Here is a 13,255-nt window from a genome sequence, read left to right as displayed (position 1 = left end):
TTTTACTGCTTGGATCTTGATCGTTTCGATCCCTTTAAACGCCTTTTAGACCCCTGAAACATTTACATCCTTTGGATTAGACCCTTTTAGACCCTGTAGACTCTTTTAGACCCTGTAGACCCTATAACTACAGATTGTAACATACCCTTTGGACCTTTACATCCTTCAGGCCATCGAGAACCTTCCACACGCACACCACATAAACATCTACCGTCTTGCAAAACACAAGAGTATACCTTTTTTTTCAGCAAAGTAGTGTGTAAACTCGATACCCACACAGCAGGAACATTCTGCTATGGTAATAAATGGAAGGTACCAGACTTCCTCGACAAGTCATCGACTGCAAACGAGCCGAGAAAACAAATCATTCAAGGCCTCAGCCGACGGTTAGTACTTGGAAATGAACAGTTTGGCGCTTCATTGTGGAAGGGCTTGCACCAAGTAGTATTAAAAAAAAGGACGACACATGGCGGACAGACATCATATCAGGCGACGAGTCAACATTCGAGATATAATTTTTTTTTTTTTTTTGCCGTTTTGCGAAAATTCTCCACACATTCCGGCAACGACGCGATGCATGACAAGAATGTAAAACCAGTGACGACGTCGGGGATTGTTTTCGTTGAAGGCCGGAAGTGGTCGACGTTGGTAAACGTCGGTTGTGGGCCTTTTCGGCCTCATGTAAGTAAACCGTCAATATAGTTTTTTGGGGGATTCCCCCCCTTTTTTTGCCGCTGTGGTGTTCTAGGGATTACCGTTGATCCCTTTCATTGTCCGTTGGCGCGCTCTCTCCACGTCCAGTTGGAGCCTCCCGTTGCCTTCCCCCTTTTTCACCGACGTTTACAGTCCTCCATGGACGGTGTAACGTTTTGCGCTCGAGTTTACATTCGTCTTTCTCTTTCACTGCCCGCTCGTCTCCGATGCTCTCCCTACCCTCCTCAGATTGAAAGATGCCGGACGAAAAGAAGAGGAAGGACGACGAGACGGACGAGGAAAGGAAAGGTGAAGAGAAAGTTGGTGATGAGGGGAAAGAAGGGCTCCTCGCGTTGAATGGTCGGAATGAGGACGAGGCGGAAAAGGAGGAGCAAATGAGGCAGAGGTGAGGAAAACGAGTGGCTTTGTCTCAACAGCTCGATACATAGCAAACCGTGCGACTGTGCTTGCCGGCGATAGCTCGCCGACTCTTCATGAAGGACACCGTGGGGGTCTTCAACGTCCCATCGACCAATATCGGCAGATGTGACGCCCAGTTGAACGTCCGTCCGAGCCCCGAGGGACGGCACACACACACACACACACACACACACACACACACACACACACACACACACACACACACACACACACACACACACACACACACACGAAACATCGGGATGACAGTTTATAGCCGGGTCGGGATTCGAACCTAGCCGAGACAGCTCAGAGGCGAGTGTGCGTACCTCTATGCTACCCTGCCAGCGTCACCTACACTACTGTACTGTAATCCAGGACTCCGAGGTTCGGGTGTTTATTGGTAGGGGTTGGTGCAGCACAGGCACGATGGGCCGAATGGCCTCCTCTTGCGCCAAAGTTCCTTGAGTGTCCTTGACGTTTTACTGCATTGCTCATTGTTTAATGTTTTATTCTCCTTCGTGGACGGATTTGACGGTTCCCCTTTTTGCAAATGGAGCATTAATTGCATCGTTCTGTGGTCATTGTGTTACATCGATGCGGTGGAAACATTATGCCTGGTGTTGGCTTAATGGTTTGGGTGGTGGGCTTGGGATCCTAGGATCCTAAGTTCAAATCCCACTCAGATGTTGAATTATACCAGGTGGGGTTGACTCTGCCTGTCATCCTTCTGAGGTCGGCAAAATGAGTGCCAGCATGCTGGTATCCTGTGTCGGAGTGGCGACCCGTCCAGGATTGTGCCGAATAGCCAAGGAGGCTGCTGAGGCAGCACCGACGCTCTGCACAGACAGAGAGTATGGTTCCAATGGCTGGATGGAATGCAGTGAAACATTGCTGGTAAATCGTGCAAAAGGGACAATTATGCTTTTTGTTTCACATGCTGAGCTTCTTAATTCCTCCTGGACAGGTTATCATACAAAGATGACAAGTTTTACCATTGAGGTTATTCAGGTAAATGATTAGGAAACAGATCCCAATACGAAGCCCTTCCGTGCCCACTTTGTACTCAAACTAAACTTGATGAAAACAACAGCTAAACGAGAAGGGCACTCGGAAGAGCACATTCCTCTGCCACGCAATGCTTGATCCAATAGAACATATCAGGCCCAATAAATATATCGTTTTTGGTCATATCTCTCAATTGTGAAGAATCGTTTTAAAAATTAAATAAATATCGTATCTGGATCCGGATTCATATCTTCACCAAAATCGAATCGATTCTTCCTTGTCACAAACCCAACATGTCCACCAACTTTCGTCCGAATCCGTCCACAAGTTTTTGAGATATTGTGCTATATATCATTTTAATCCTGACCGGGCTTTGTGGCGTGCGCCTGTAATCCGGCTACTCAGGGGCTTGGGTTGGAGGATCGCTTGAGGACGGGAGTTCTGCACTGGGCCGCGCTATGAGAGGGTGTAGGGCAGCCCGGAATCATGGTGAAACCCAATCCTTATCCCTGTGTTGTAAGAGGCGACCAGGGTTGCGTCAGGAAGGGCATCCGGCGTAAAACCTATGCCAAATCAGTATGCGGATTATAACGGATGATCTGCTGTGGCGACCCCTAACGGGGCAGCCGAAAGACGAACAACAACAACAACATATCATTTTAATCCCGATCTCTCAATGGTGAAGAATCGCTTAACAAATTCTCGTAGTTGGATCCGGATCTTCACCAAAATATAATCAGTTCGTCCTCATCATACATCCGTGTCCATAAAATTTCATCTGAATCCATCCACAACTTTTTGAGATATCCTGCACACAAACAAACAGACGGACAGGGGTGAAAGCATAACCTTCCACCTTCGGTGGTGGAGGTAAAAAAAAAAAAAACTACACTTTATTAATTAGTGTTCTCCATATTATCATAATAAAGCTTTGTTGAAAATTTCATGACAAAAGCTAAAATGGTGAGCAAGAAAGCATCTCAAAATAAAGAAACACAGTAGCGATTACAAAACCCGGTCGTCTCATGCTGTGCAGTGGTGGACGGGCTAATAAGGGCTGTTTGTTTGTACTTACTGTGACTTCACCTTTTGACATTTTGACACAATAATTAATTATATTCTCCATTTTCTCATGGTAAAGGTTTGTTAAAAATTTGATGAGAAAAGTTCAAATGGTAAAAATGTTCTGTCTCTGTCTCTGTCTCTGTCTCTGTGTCTCTGTCTGTCTCTCTCTGTCTCCCTATCTCCTTATCTCCTGATCTCCCTATCTCCCTATCTCCCTCCATCACCTCCATCACCTCCATCACCTCTCTCTCTCTCTCGTCTCCCACTACATGAAGCCATATCAAACCTAAAGAAGGCATGTCAAACTGACCTGTGAATGATGTATGTCTAAGTCATCAAGGACTCGGAGGTTGGGATGTTTATTGTTATCATTTTTCTTCTTCTTCAAAATGCTGAATTGTATGATCATTGTGTTTGGCAGGGAGTTAGCAGAAGCAATGCAATTGCAGCGAGAATCCATGGAGCGTTATACCTGGCGTGTCAAGGAGCGTGTGCTCAACCAGGCTGCCCATGAATCTCGCCCAGAGGAGGGGTCCTTTAGCCGCTTGGATTCAAGCCTCAAGAAAAACACAGCATTTGTGCGAAAGCTTCGCACTTTGACTGAACAGCAGCGGGATGCGCTCGCCACTGATTTCAACGCGCTTAACTTGAGCAAGTACATCACGGAAGCTGTGTCGGCACTCGTAGAAGCACGGCTCAAGACGTCTGACGTAGCGTGTGCGGTGCATCTCTGCTCGCTATTCCATCGACGCTATGCAGAGTTTGCGGGGCTGTTGCTGGCTGCTTGGCGCAAGCATTTAGACCAGCGGAGGGAGGAAAAGGTACCAAATGTGGCGAAATTGCGCACGGATCTGCGCTTCATTGCAGATATTGTTGCGTTGGGGATCTTTACGGACAAAGAAGGGTTATCGCTGCTGCATGAACAGCTGCGTGCCATTGTCGTTGCTGACCGCGAGAGTCATGTGCACATCTCGGTGGTCCTCAGTTTTTGCCGCCACTGTGGCGAGGAGGTCGCGGGTATCATGCCGCAAAAGACTCGTGTGCTCGATGAAAAATATACCATTGGTATGCCGAGAAGCGATTTGTTTGGCTTGGAGAAGCAGCAACCGTTCACTGCGCTGCTTCGCGAGTACTATTCTTCGCTCTCCAAGCACCTCCGGAAGAACCACAGGGACCTGCAGAACCTGGAGCGACAGAATCGGTACATGCTCGATCTCCACATCTTGCCTTGTAAATTCTCGAACTTGCACCTTTCAGAATCCCATTTTGATGACGTTTTTGCAGCTGGGTTACCCCCATACCTATTTTACATCTCTGCGTCGTATTTTTTTTTCCAACTTCTCACCTTGAATGGACGGTTTAAGTATGGTGTTTCCGTTAGACGTATGACTCTTACCTTGAACTTTTAAGGATTAATTTCCCCCCACAAATGCATTCATGTGATTATATAATTTATGACTCCGCACACGTAGCACTGAGCAGGGTTAATCATTTGGTTCATTCTGTCTGCCGATGATCGAGGAACCACTTAATTTTATATTTTCAACATTACAGAACACGAATCAGAACTTGAACCTGCAGTTCAGGAGTACTTTGGCTCTGAATTTGACAAATTGTACGAGTCTCATCCCAAGCGTGCACGCGCACTCGCGGTACAGCAATTGCTTCAGTCTGTCTGTCTGGCAGTCAAACAAAATGGAAAATCATTCCTTACAGGAAACTTACTGTTTTTAGGGACATCATAAGGGACACAAACATCAGGCACGAATCACTAATTTAACGTGTTAAATAAGGTGGTGTTTAAAATACGGTGTATCGGTGGCGGTAAACTTCCGATTCAATGTTTTTTTTTTGTTTTTTTTATGACAGCCTTTAAAGCTTTTCTTTATTTCGATTGAATTATATGTTTGAACACTGCAGAACACAAATCGCTTTGTTTGCACTTCCAAAAACCTCTAGTTTATTTGTACTTGGACAAAATTTTACACCGTCTCGGCCAATCCAATTTTCCGCGCACCCTTGAGGGCAGGGTAACCGCGAGATTCAGACAAAATGGCGGGGCCTGGCGATGCAACCAGAGAGTTAACTTTGTCCAAAGGATGTTTGTTTGGTGCATCTTTTTCTCAAAGATCGTTCCAAAATCGTCAGTTTCTCCGAGAAGAGTTGGCAGAAGGTTCAGCTCTGTACTGTTCTCTTTGACCCATCGGCTTCGTATGATTACCATCACGTCTGTTATTGAAAGTTCACAAACAAAGCTAATTTAGATTGTGCTTGGAAGCACAAAGCAAGAGTTGAAAACATCCTTCTTGTGCCCTTTTTCTCAAGACTGTGAAGGGTAAGATGTTTTTTGAACTATTTAGTTTTGTTTGTGGAAATAAATTTTTCCTAAACTTGTGATAAATCTTATTTCTGGATGATTGGTCATTGAGAAGCCATTCAGTTAGGATAGATGCAGTTTCTGTCTCTCTTGCTCTTGATCTTGCAACTTTCCGGAAACCTCTTTTTAACCTCTCCTTCCATTCTTTGTTCCTTTCCTTCGAAATCTTCCTCTCCCTTCTTGGCAATTACATCCTCCAAACCTGCCTCCCCGTCTTTTTCAATAGAGCTCTAACTTTTGGTGGCATACCCCTGCCCCCTTATACCCCACACTTTTTAAAAATATCTCCTTTCACCACTGCACCACACTACAAAAGTTCCGATGTACCTTTTCCACAATAAGATTATATTTTGGCTTTTGGATAAGCTTTATCAAATTGCCAATGTCAGGAGGATCCTTCACACAAAAGGAGAGCTGAGTGAAGATCGACATAAACAGCATGAGGAATTCACACTGGCCTACCAGAAATTGCTGGCTAACTGTCAGCTTCTGGCTGAGTTGCTGGATGAGAGCATGCCCGACCTTCCTGAGGACAAGTCAACACATGAGGGTGAGGTTATGAGCGAGGTGCTGTTGCACACGGTCCAATCTGTGGATCTACACGTTTCCATCTTGCATGATTTGTGATGTGATATTAAGCCACCACCACTCCTCGCAGACCTGTCCATTGGTATCGACGTGTTTGCGGCGGGACGTGCTGGAGATCCAGATGCTGAAGGCGGAATCTGGGAGGATGATGACACGCGCAGCTTTTATGAGAACCTTGTGGACCTGAAGGCCTTTGTACCAGCAATCTTGTTTAAAGACAGCGAAAAGGCAGTGGCACCTCTGAGCCGTGATCAAGGTTTGTGTGTAGGCCACTCGTCACCAGAAAATGGTTTCGTGGCCAGTTGGTTAATGCATTATTTTTTCGTCATATAGGTTTAAAACAAATTTACATGAATTAACAATGCTTCTGTTTGCCTAGCTTTTACTGTGTAATTATCTTTTAACCCTTTTGGGGTAGGGATTAATGTTAACCATTTTCTTATTGGAACAGAGAGCAAGGAAGTGGAAAATGTGGAGGAGCTAGAAAAGGAAATTGAGACCTTCGACATTGTGGAGGAGCTGGGTGAGATCGAGGATTGTGAGGATGAAGATCCTGGCGAGAAGCTGATCTCCGACAGCGGTATGAGAACTGCGCTCATTTCATAAGGTCATTCTTATGTAGAGTTGGGTGTTGGCTGCACATCCTGTTTGATAGCGTCACAATTGTGGCAGCTTCACTTGTTTCTCTTTTCTTTTTGGATACAAAGTCAAAGCTCGTGGAGGAGCGAGAACATAGTACGGATCAGGAAGTAAGAGTAGAAAGAGAGGGGTGGAGGAGACGCACCAACGGCATGGTTGAGGGTCACAATAGAGGGAGACTTTGACAAATAAGGGATGTGGGGAGGAATGAGTCTCTATCTCGACATATCTTGAGCTTTTGCTGTTTTGTACCATGTAGTTCCATTCCACACTGTTTTGCATCACCAACACATCATACTTGTGCTTTACATGGTGGTGAGAAAAGTTTTATTGAAGGACTACAATTGAGTTCATGTTTACTCAGTAATGCAGACATCATCACCTGGCTTGGACACTGCTTGTATATCCTGATTGTGTTGATTGTAAAATTTTGAGGCAGAGTTTTAAAATCTTTGTTTTCTGCAGCACAAGGCTGCGAGGTAGCATCATTAGCATAGCTGTGCTGCTGATGCAATGCCCTTTGTAGGATATGGCAGGAATTTGGAATTTTGCCATGGTGCCAGCGACATCTTGCCTACTCTTCACAAAGCACACCGTGAGATATTTAACGTCCACCAACCAATGCCGGCAGATGGAAACCCGTTTAACGTCCATCCGAGGGATGGCACACACATTGATCAATCACCCTGCCTGTGAAACACCGGGATGACAGTTTACAGCAGAGACGGGATTCAGACCCACGCTAGACAGCTTCGAGGCAAGTGAGCATACTTGGCCATCCTGTTAGCCCACCTTTTCAAATTCTGATACTTGGTATGCTTCGGGCTAAACTACAAGTCTTATATAAATATTTTATGTGTACAGCTGCATTTAAAAGATTGTACAGTGGTTAATTCTGAAATTGACTCGGATGAGATTCTGAAATTGACTCGGATGAGATTTGTTACCTGCATAGTCCGTGAGCGTCAGTTGCGGCTGTATGGACATGTGGCTCGTTTTCCTGACGCTGATCCTGCTCACCAGATTCTCTCAGCGAGGGAGTCTCATGAGTGGAGGAGGCCAGTGGGCCGACCACGTGCCTCGTGGTTGCAGCAGGTTAACCATCATCTCAAGGAGATGGGGATGGGCCTGGGGGATGGCCAGAAGGAGGCCCCTGGAGTACCGGCGGAAAGTAGACGCAGCGACGCGCTTTTCTGGCACATGCTCCCATACCTGACCTGACCTGACAGTGGTTAAGAATATAAAAAAATATTTTGCATTGACTATTTTATGAATGGATTTTAGCATTCTGAATCGGTCAAAATATATTGGTCCTGTTATAATTGGTCACCTCTCTACTTGTTAGAAGTACCATGTAAATATCCAGGGTCTGCAACACTGCTTGTAAGAATTCTTATTTATCCCTGGTCGTCCCTGTTATATTTAGTCTGGGTTATATTTCTTTCCTGATCATTGTGCAGTTCCTGGGGCACACCAAACCCCATGAAAACCCCTCTACAAGTGTTAGCTTTGCAAAACACCTCTAGACAGGTCTCTGCCAGGCAAAACTGCCCTTTTTTCCAGTCAAGGTTTTCTCTGCTGATTTATGTACTTTGGAACATACTCTTTCAAATAAGCTTCTGGGCCACCCTGAATTTTGCCGCAAATCCAATATGGCTGCCAAAATCCAATATGGCTGCCCCAGATATTTCAATGCACAGCAAACTTTTTTCTGGTGCATTTTACACCTCATAAATGTATTACCAACAGATAGAAACATGATTACAAACGACACAAATATCATATTGGAATTGTTCTATGATGTCTCCTTGACGTTGAAATGACGTCATAGTCGACCGATCGATATCAGAAATTCAATGTACTGCAAACTTTTTTTCTGGTGCATTTTACACCCCATAAATGTATTACCAACAGATAGAAACATGTCACTAAACTACCAGAATAACCCTTTATTTATATTTTGTGACGTCTCCTTGACGTCGAAATGTCGTCATAGCAATGCGATAGCCCCCATAATTTCAAATTTTATCAAACTTTTTATTTTGAATGAATTAAAATCGGATAGAAATGTGGTATTCTAATCGCTGGTCCATAAATTTTCAACGACAGCAAAATGACGTCATTAGGTACAGCGACCTCTCCTCGCTGTGCCATACTAGATTTCAATGTTCGATAAGCTATTTGGGATTAGTCCAACAAAATACACGAATTGAAATGTATTTCTATCCCCTCTCAATGATCCCAGATGCTTAGTTATTGTTTTAAAAAGTCACAGTTCTAAAAACACAGAAGCTTTTCAATTCTCAGTCACTAAGGTCTATATCGCTGTCTTCACTCTCGAAGTCAGAATCAAGTCCGCAGTTATCTGAAGAACATTCTTCCATGTCATCATCAGTTTCAGAACTTTCTCCATCTCCTTCGTATTCCTCGTCACTTCCTGATTCTTCATCTATTTCCTTGGCACCATCTCCTATAAAAGAATAAGCAAAATTTTATCCAGGATTCAGAAATAGGAAATCATACAAAAAGTAACATTTTGATTAAATGGACACTTCTGAATTACTTACCATGGATTTTAATCCTGTCGGTAATGCCAGTAAAATTTTCCGAGTTGCTTGTAGTCTTCCTCTTTCTTTGTGGAGGCAGCTTTCCTCCTGTGAGGACATCGGCATCTTTGGCACTCTCAATGTTAAATTTGGATAATATGTAGGATGCACAAACCCACAACATTGAAATGAGATTAAATCATCACTTTAGGGGTATTCTGAGATTTTACCTGGCTTTTTTCTTTTTCCACAATAGACCTCTCTGTCTTCTAATTGTCTGCTGGTAATCCTGTCTATCTTCTTCCGTCGAAGCTGGCTTCTCTCTTCTGTTGTTGAATCATCTTCATCGGCATCATAGTCAGTGAGACCTACAAGAGGAACATCGACTATTGACTTCAAATGAATTTAACCATGGTTGGACTAATTATGAGCAACTTATATTGTGATGAACTGCATTCTTTAGAGATCCAAAGAAGTTAAGTAATACCTTGAATTCATCTTTTCCTGCTCTTTGTCTTTGCCAGTGTTGGAGGTAGTTGTGGACAGGTGAACCATACTGGTTTAATACCATCCTCAGTAGTTTCCCATCCTCTGTCAGTGATGGAAGGGTATTCGATATTTTGCCTTAGACACACACTGGTTCCATAGCCATGCCTGCAGGTCACTTCGTTTGAGATGCTGTTTGGTGCTATTCTCATCTGGAAGGATGCTGCAACTAGATTTCACCTTCTGCCTGTTAACATTCTGATCCTTGTCCCAACAAAGCTTTCTTGTTCCGTTCCAGAGTACATGCAAGTTCTGAAGAAGCTTTTAGCGCTCTCGACATCTTGAACAGATTGGTCCGATCTGCCCAGCTGCGAAAGTAGATGGCACTTTTCCTGTTTCAACATTTTCTTCCATGGCTTGACCTTGCCAATGCGAAATGGGAATGATGTTGTGTCACATCCTGTGATGCTGTGAAATGCCAGAAGAATTTTGCACACACCATCTCCATAATGATTTGTTAGTTTCTTCAAAATAACATAACGATGGTCAATCTTCATAAACCAGTCATGTGGTGGTTTACAGATGGAATAGGCATAGCTCAGGAGGGCCAGTACGTCTGTGTCAGTAGCTCTGATGATAACAGGATCTTCAGACTTGCTTGCATGAAGAACAAGCCGGGTGTCAGCTTCATGATGGTTGCAGGATTCGAGCTTTTGAACATCAGTTTGTGTGATCAGCCAAGTTTTCTCTTCTTCTGTCACAATCAGTGGAATTCCTAGTTTTGATCTGACTGAATTGGTCTTGCAGTAGCCAACAAGGAATTGAATCAGCTCTGTCTTGTTTTCGAAATTGTGCAGAAATAAGTCCCAATCTTTGCCACCGGGCAGACTCTGCTCTGGACTTTTGATGTGAATTCTTCTGCCAGAAGTTCCTCGGCGCCGTTGGGTTAACTGCTTTGTTGTGGCTGTACTGTATGATTCAAATATGATTCCAAGTTGTTTTGGCTTCGACTGGCTTGGTGGCAAGCAGAATTTCAATAAAATGTCAGCGAATTCTCCCCAGAGTTATCAAAAGTTATATGCACACTTTGCCCTGCGGTGAAACCTGGAGGAGGCATCCTCTTATGCTCCATCGAGATGAACTTTGACCAGATATTATTGATATCACGAACATCCGTGTACGATACTCCAATGCCACATCGGTTTAGGAGTTGAGTGGCTTCCTTGCTGCCTGTTATCCTGTGAATGGTTAAACTCAGAGCAACTCCTATTGGAGAATGCTCACCATTGACCAGTTTCTCCCAACTTTCAGCTATGGCCGAAATTTTCTCGGCTTCAACCCTAGAGGTAGTGGCATATCCAAATGTGTTTGTTGACCTCCTGGGATTGATTGACCAAGCAATGGCATTGTAAATACAGTGGAGTGGTCTGTGACTATCAAGAAGAGTAAACAGTTCATCTGGTTCTAACGGCCATTTTACAGCCTCCCTCTGTGAAAGTTTTCGACGAATTAGCCTAGCAAATGCCTTGGTCAGATCAGATTCACGAAGTCCATTTCCTTGTAATGTAGCCGCAGAGTACGAAAGTGGATTGACCACACTAGAGTGGACGACCAGCTGGTTTCCCAGCAAGTGAAAGTCAATGGCATCTCCAAATCTCTCAGTCAGGCATTTTTTCAAAGTATAGGTTTTTGAAATTGGAGGGTCCATAACGATATATTCTTCACTCATCTCCTTTATATCATCAATTAACTCTGTCAGAAAATAGGCATTCAGATCCTTGATGACCATGCGTTGGAACAGTTTGAAAAAGCCATCCATGACCTCTGAAACTAATCCATCCTCCTCTGCTGGAAGCTTCCGCTCATAAGTGTAAGTAAACTTATCATAGCAAGTCTTATGATAATACACATCCGCTGCAAAAACGTCATAGGACGCACCACTAAGAATTAAATCAATTCTTTTTGCGGCAGCATGCAACTTGTCAGTTTCATCATTTATTTTCACATCCCTAGCTTGCAGGATTTTTGATACTGCATTTTTCTCAGAACATCGGCCTAGACCACCACCATTGAAGGGTTTGCTGTCATCTGCTGTTTGCACATTGCAGATAAAACAGATTTTCTTCGTTGGAAGGGACCCTCTACATATCCTGTACGGGGGACTAGCAACATCTTCATTGGACTCGTGCGAACCAGTTGTCCCTGAACTCGACGGCAGTAGTTTTTTGGACTGGGCTTCCTTTCGGGTGATTCTGCAGTTCTCATGAACATAGACATCCTGGCCTGCGGTAGAAAGACACTGTGCAGCAGACAGGAATTCAACATAGGGTGCCTGAGTACATAAACTCTGGTCAATTTTTACCCATCTTTCTGCCAGTGCTCGAATAGACTGCAATCCATCCTGAGTTAACTTTGAAGATGGCTCACCTTCGTCGATACGTTCATTACACAGACAACACAAATGCAATTCATCACTCTCTAAACACAAAATTGGTGTAGATGCCATTGTGCAACAGTTTACACCTGTTCAAAAGCTGACATTGTCTTTATCTGTAGTCAAATGTGGATTCGCTGAATCTTCTCAGGAATCCTGGAATCTTTACTGCCTGTCCTGATGTTAAGGATTCTGAAATACAAGGGAAGCTGAGGAAATATGACCATGGAGAGAGGGAAATACATAAATCACTTGACACCTTTTTATTCAGTAGAAAATAGTAAATTCAAAGTGACTTAGACTGGTGATTTGATATTATTGGTAATAAAATAAAAAGTTTGATAAAATTTGAAATTATGGGGGCTATCGCATTGCTATGACATCAAGGAGACATCACAGAATATAAATAATGGGTTATTCTGGTAGTTTAGTGACATGTTTCTATCTGTTGGTAATACATTTATGGGGTGTAAAATGCACCAGAAAAAAGTTTGCAGTACATTGAATTTCTGATATCGATCGGTCGACTATGACGTCATTTCAACGTCAAGGAGACGTCATAGAACAATTCCAATATGATATTTGTGTAATTTGTCATGTTTCTATCTGTTGGTAATACATTTATGAGGTGTAAAATGCACCAGAAAAAAGTTTGCTGTGCATTGAAATATCTGGGGCAGCCATATTGGATTTTGGCAGCCATATTGGATTTGTGGCAAAAATTCAGGGTGGCCCAGAAGCTTATTTGAAAGAGTATGTTCCAAAGTACATAAATCAGCAGAGAAAACCTTGATTGGAAAAATGGGCAGTTTTTGCCTGGCAGAGACCTGTCTACTCTGCCTTCACTTTTATCGTCTCCCCATTATGTGCGCAACTGGCTGTCTCCGTACCACGGCTCAGTTATAAAGCAAGAAAGAGGCTTTGAAGAAGGGCTCATGCCCGAAATGTCTCTTAATCTTCTCTCCAAGGTGGTTTAGTATACCTCTCTCAACAATGGCT

General features: G+C 43.7%; 1 protein-coding gene and 1 pseudogene across 11 annotated transcripts in view; one reads left to right on the top strand and one right to left on the bottom strand.

The window, feature by feature from the left end:
• The first annotated feature begins 524 nt into the window (after positions 1–524).
• The window catches only part of UPF2 (UPF2 regulator of nonsense mediated mRNA decay), a 78,196-nt gene continuing 65,465 nt past the window's right edge, over positions 525–13,255 (top strand). For all 11 annotated transcript variants that reach the window (XM_085870514.1, XM_085870511.1, XM_085870504.1 and 8 more), the window contains exons 1-6: positions 525–681; positions 943–1,099; positions 3,608–4,387; positions 5,953–6,113; positions 6,222–6,407; positions 6,603–6,731. In XM_085870514.1, the coding sequence (XP_085726640.1) occupies positions 951–1,099; positions 3,608–4,387; positions 5,953–6,113; positions 6,222–6,407; positions 6,603–6,731 (1,405 nt within the window). In that variant the 5' untranslated portion in view covers positions 525–681; positions 943–950. The remainder of the gene's footprint in view (positions 682–942; positions 1,100–3,607; positions 4,388–5,952; positions 6,114–6,221; positions 6,408–6,602; positions 6,732–13,255) is intronic.
• On the bottom strand, positions 8,884–12,328 carry LOC147032686 (uncharacterized; annotated as a pseudogene).

This window comes from Eptatretus burgeri, chromosome 2, assembly GCF_056783735.1.
Source record: "Eptatretus burgeri isolate ZD-2024b chromosome 2, Ebu_testis_v1, whole genome shotgun sequence".
Classification (NCBI taxonomy): Eukaryota; Metazoa; Chordata; class Myxini; order Myxiniformes; family Myxinidae; genus Eptatretus; species Eptatretus burgeri.
This window is presented reverse-complemented; position numbering and strand designations above follow the sequence as displayed.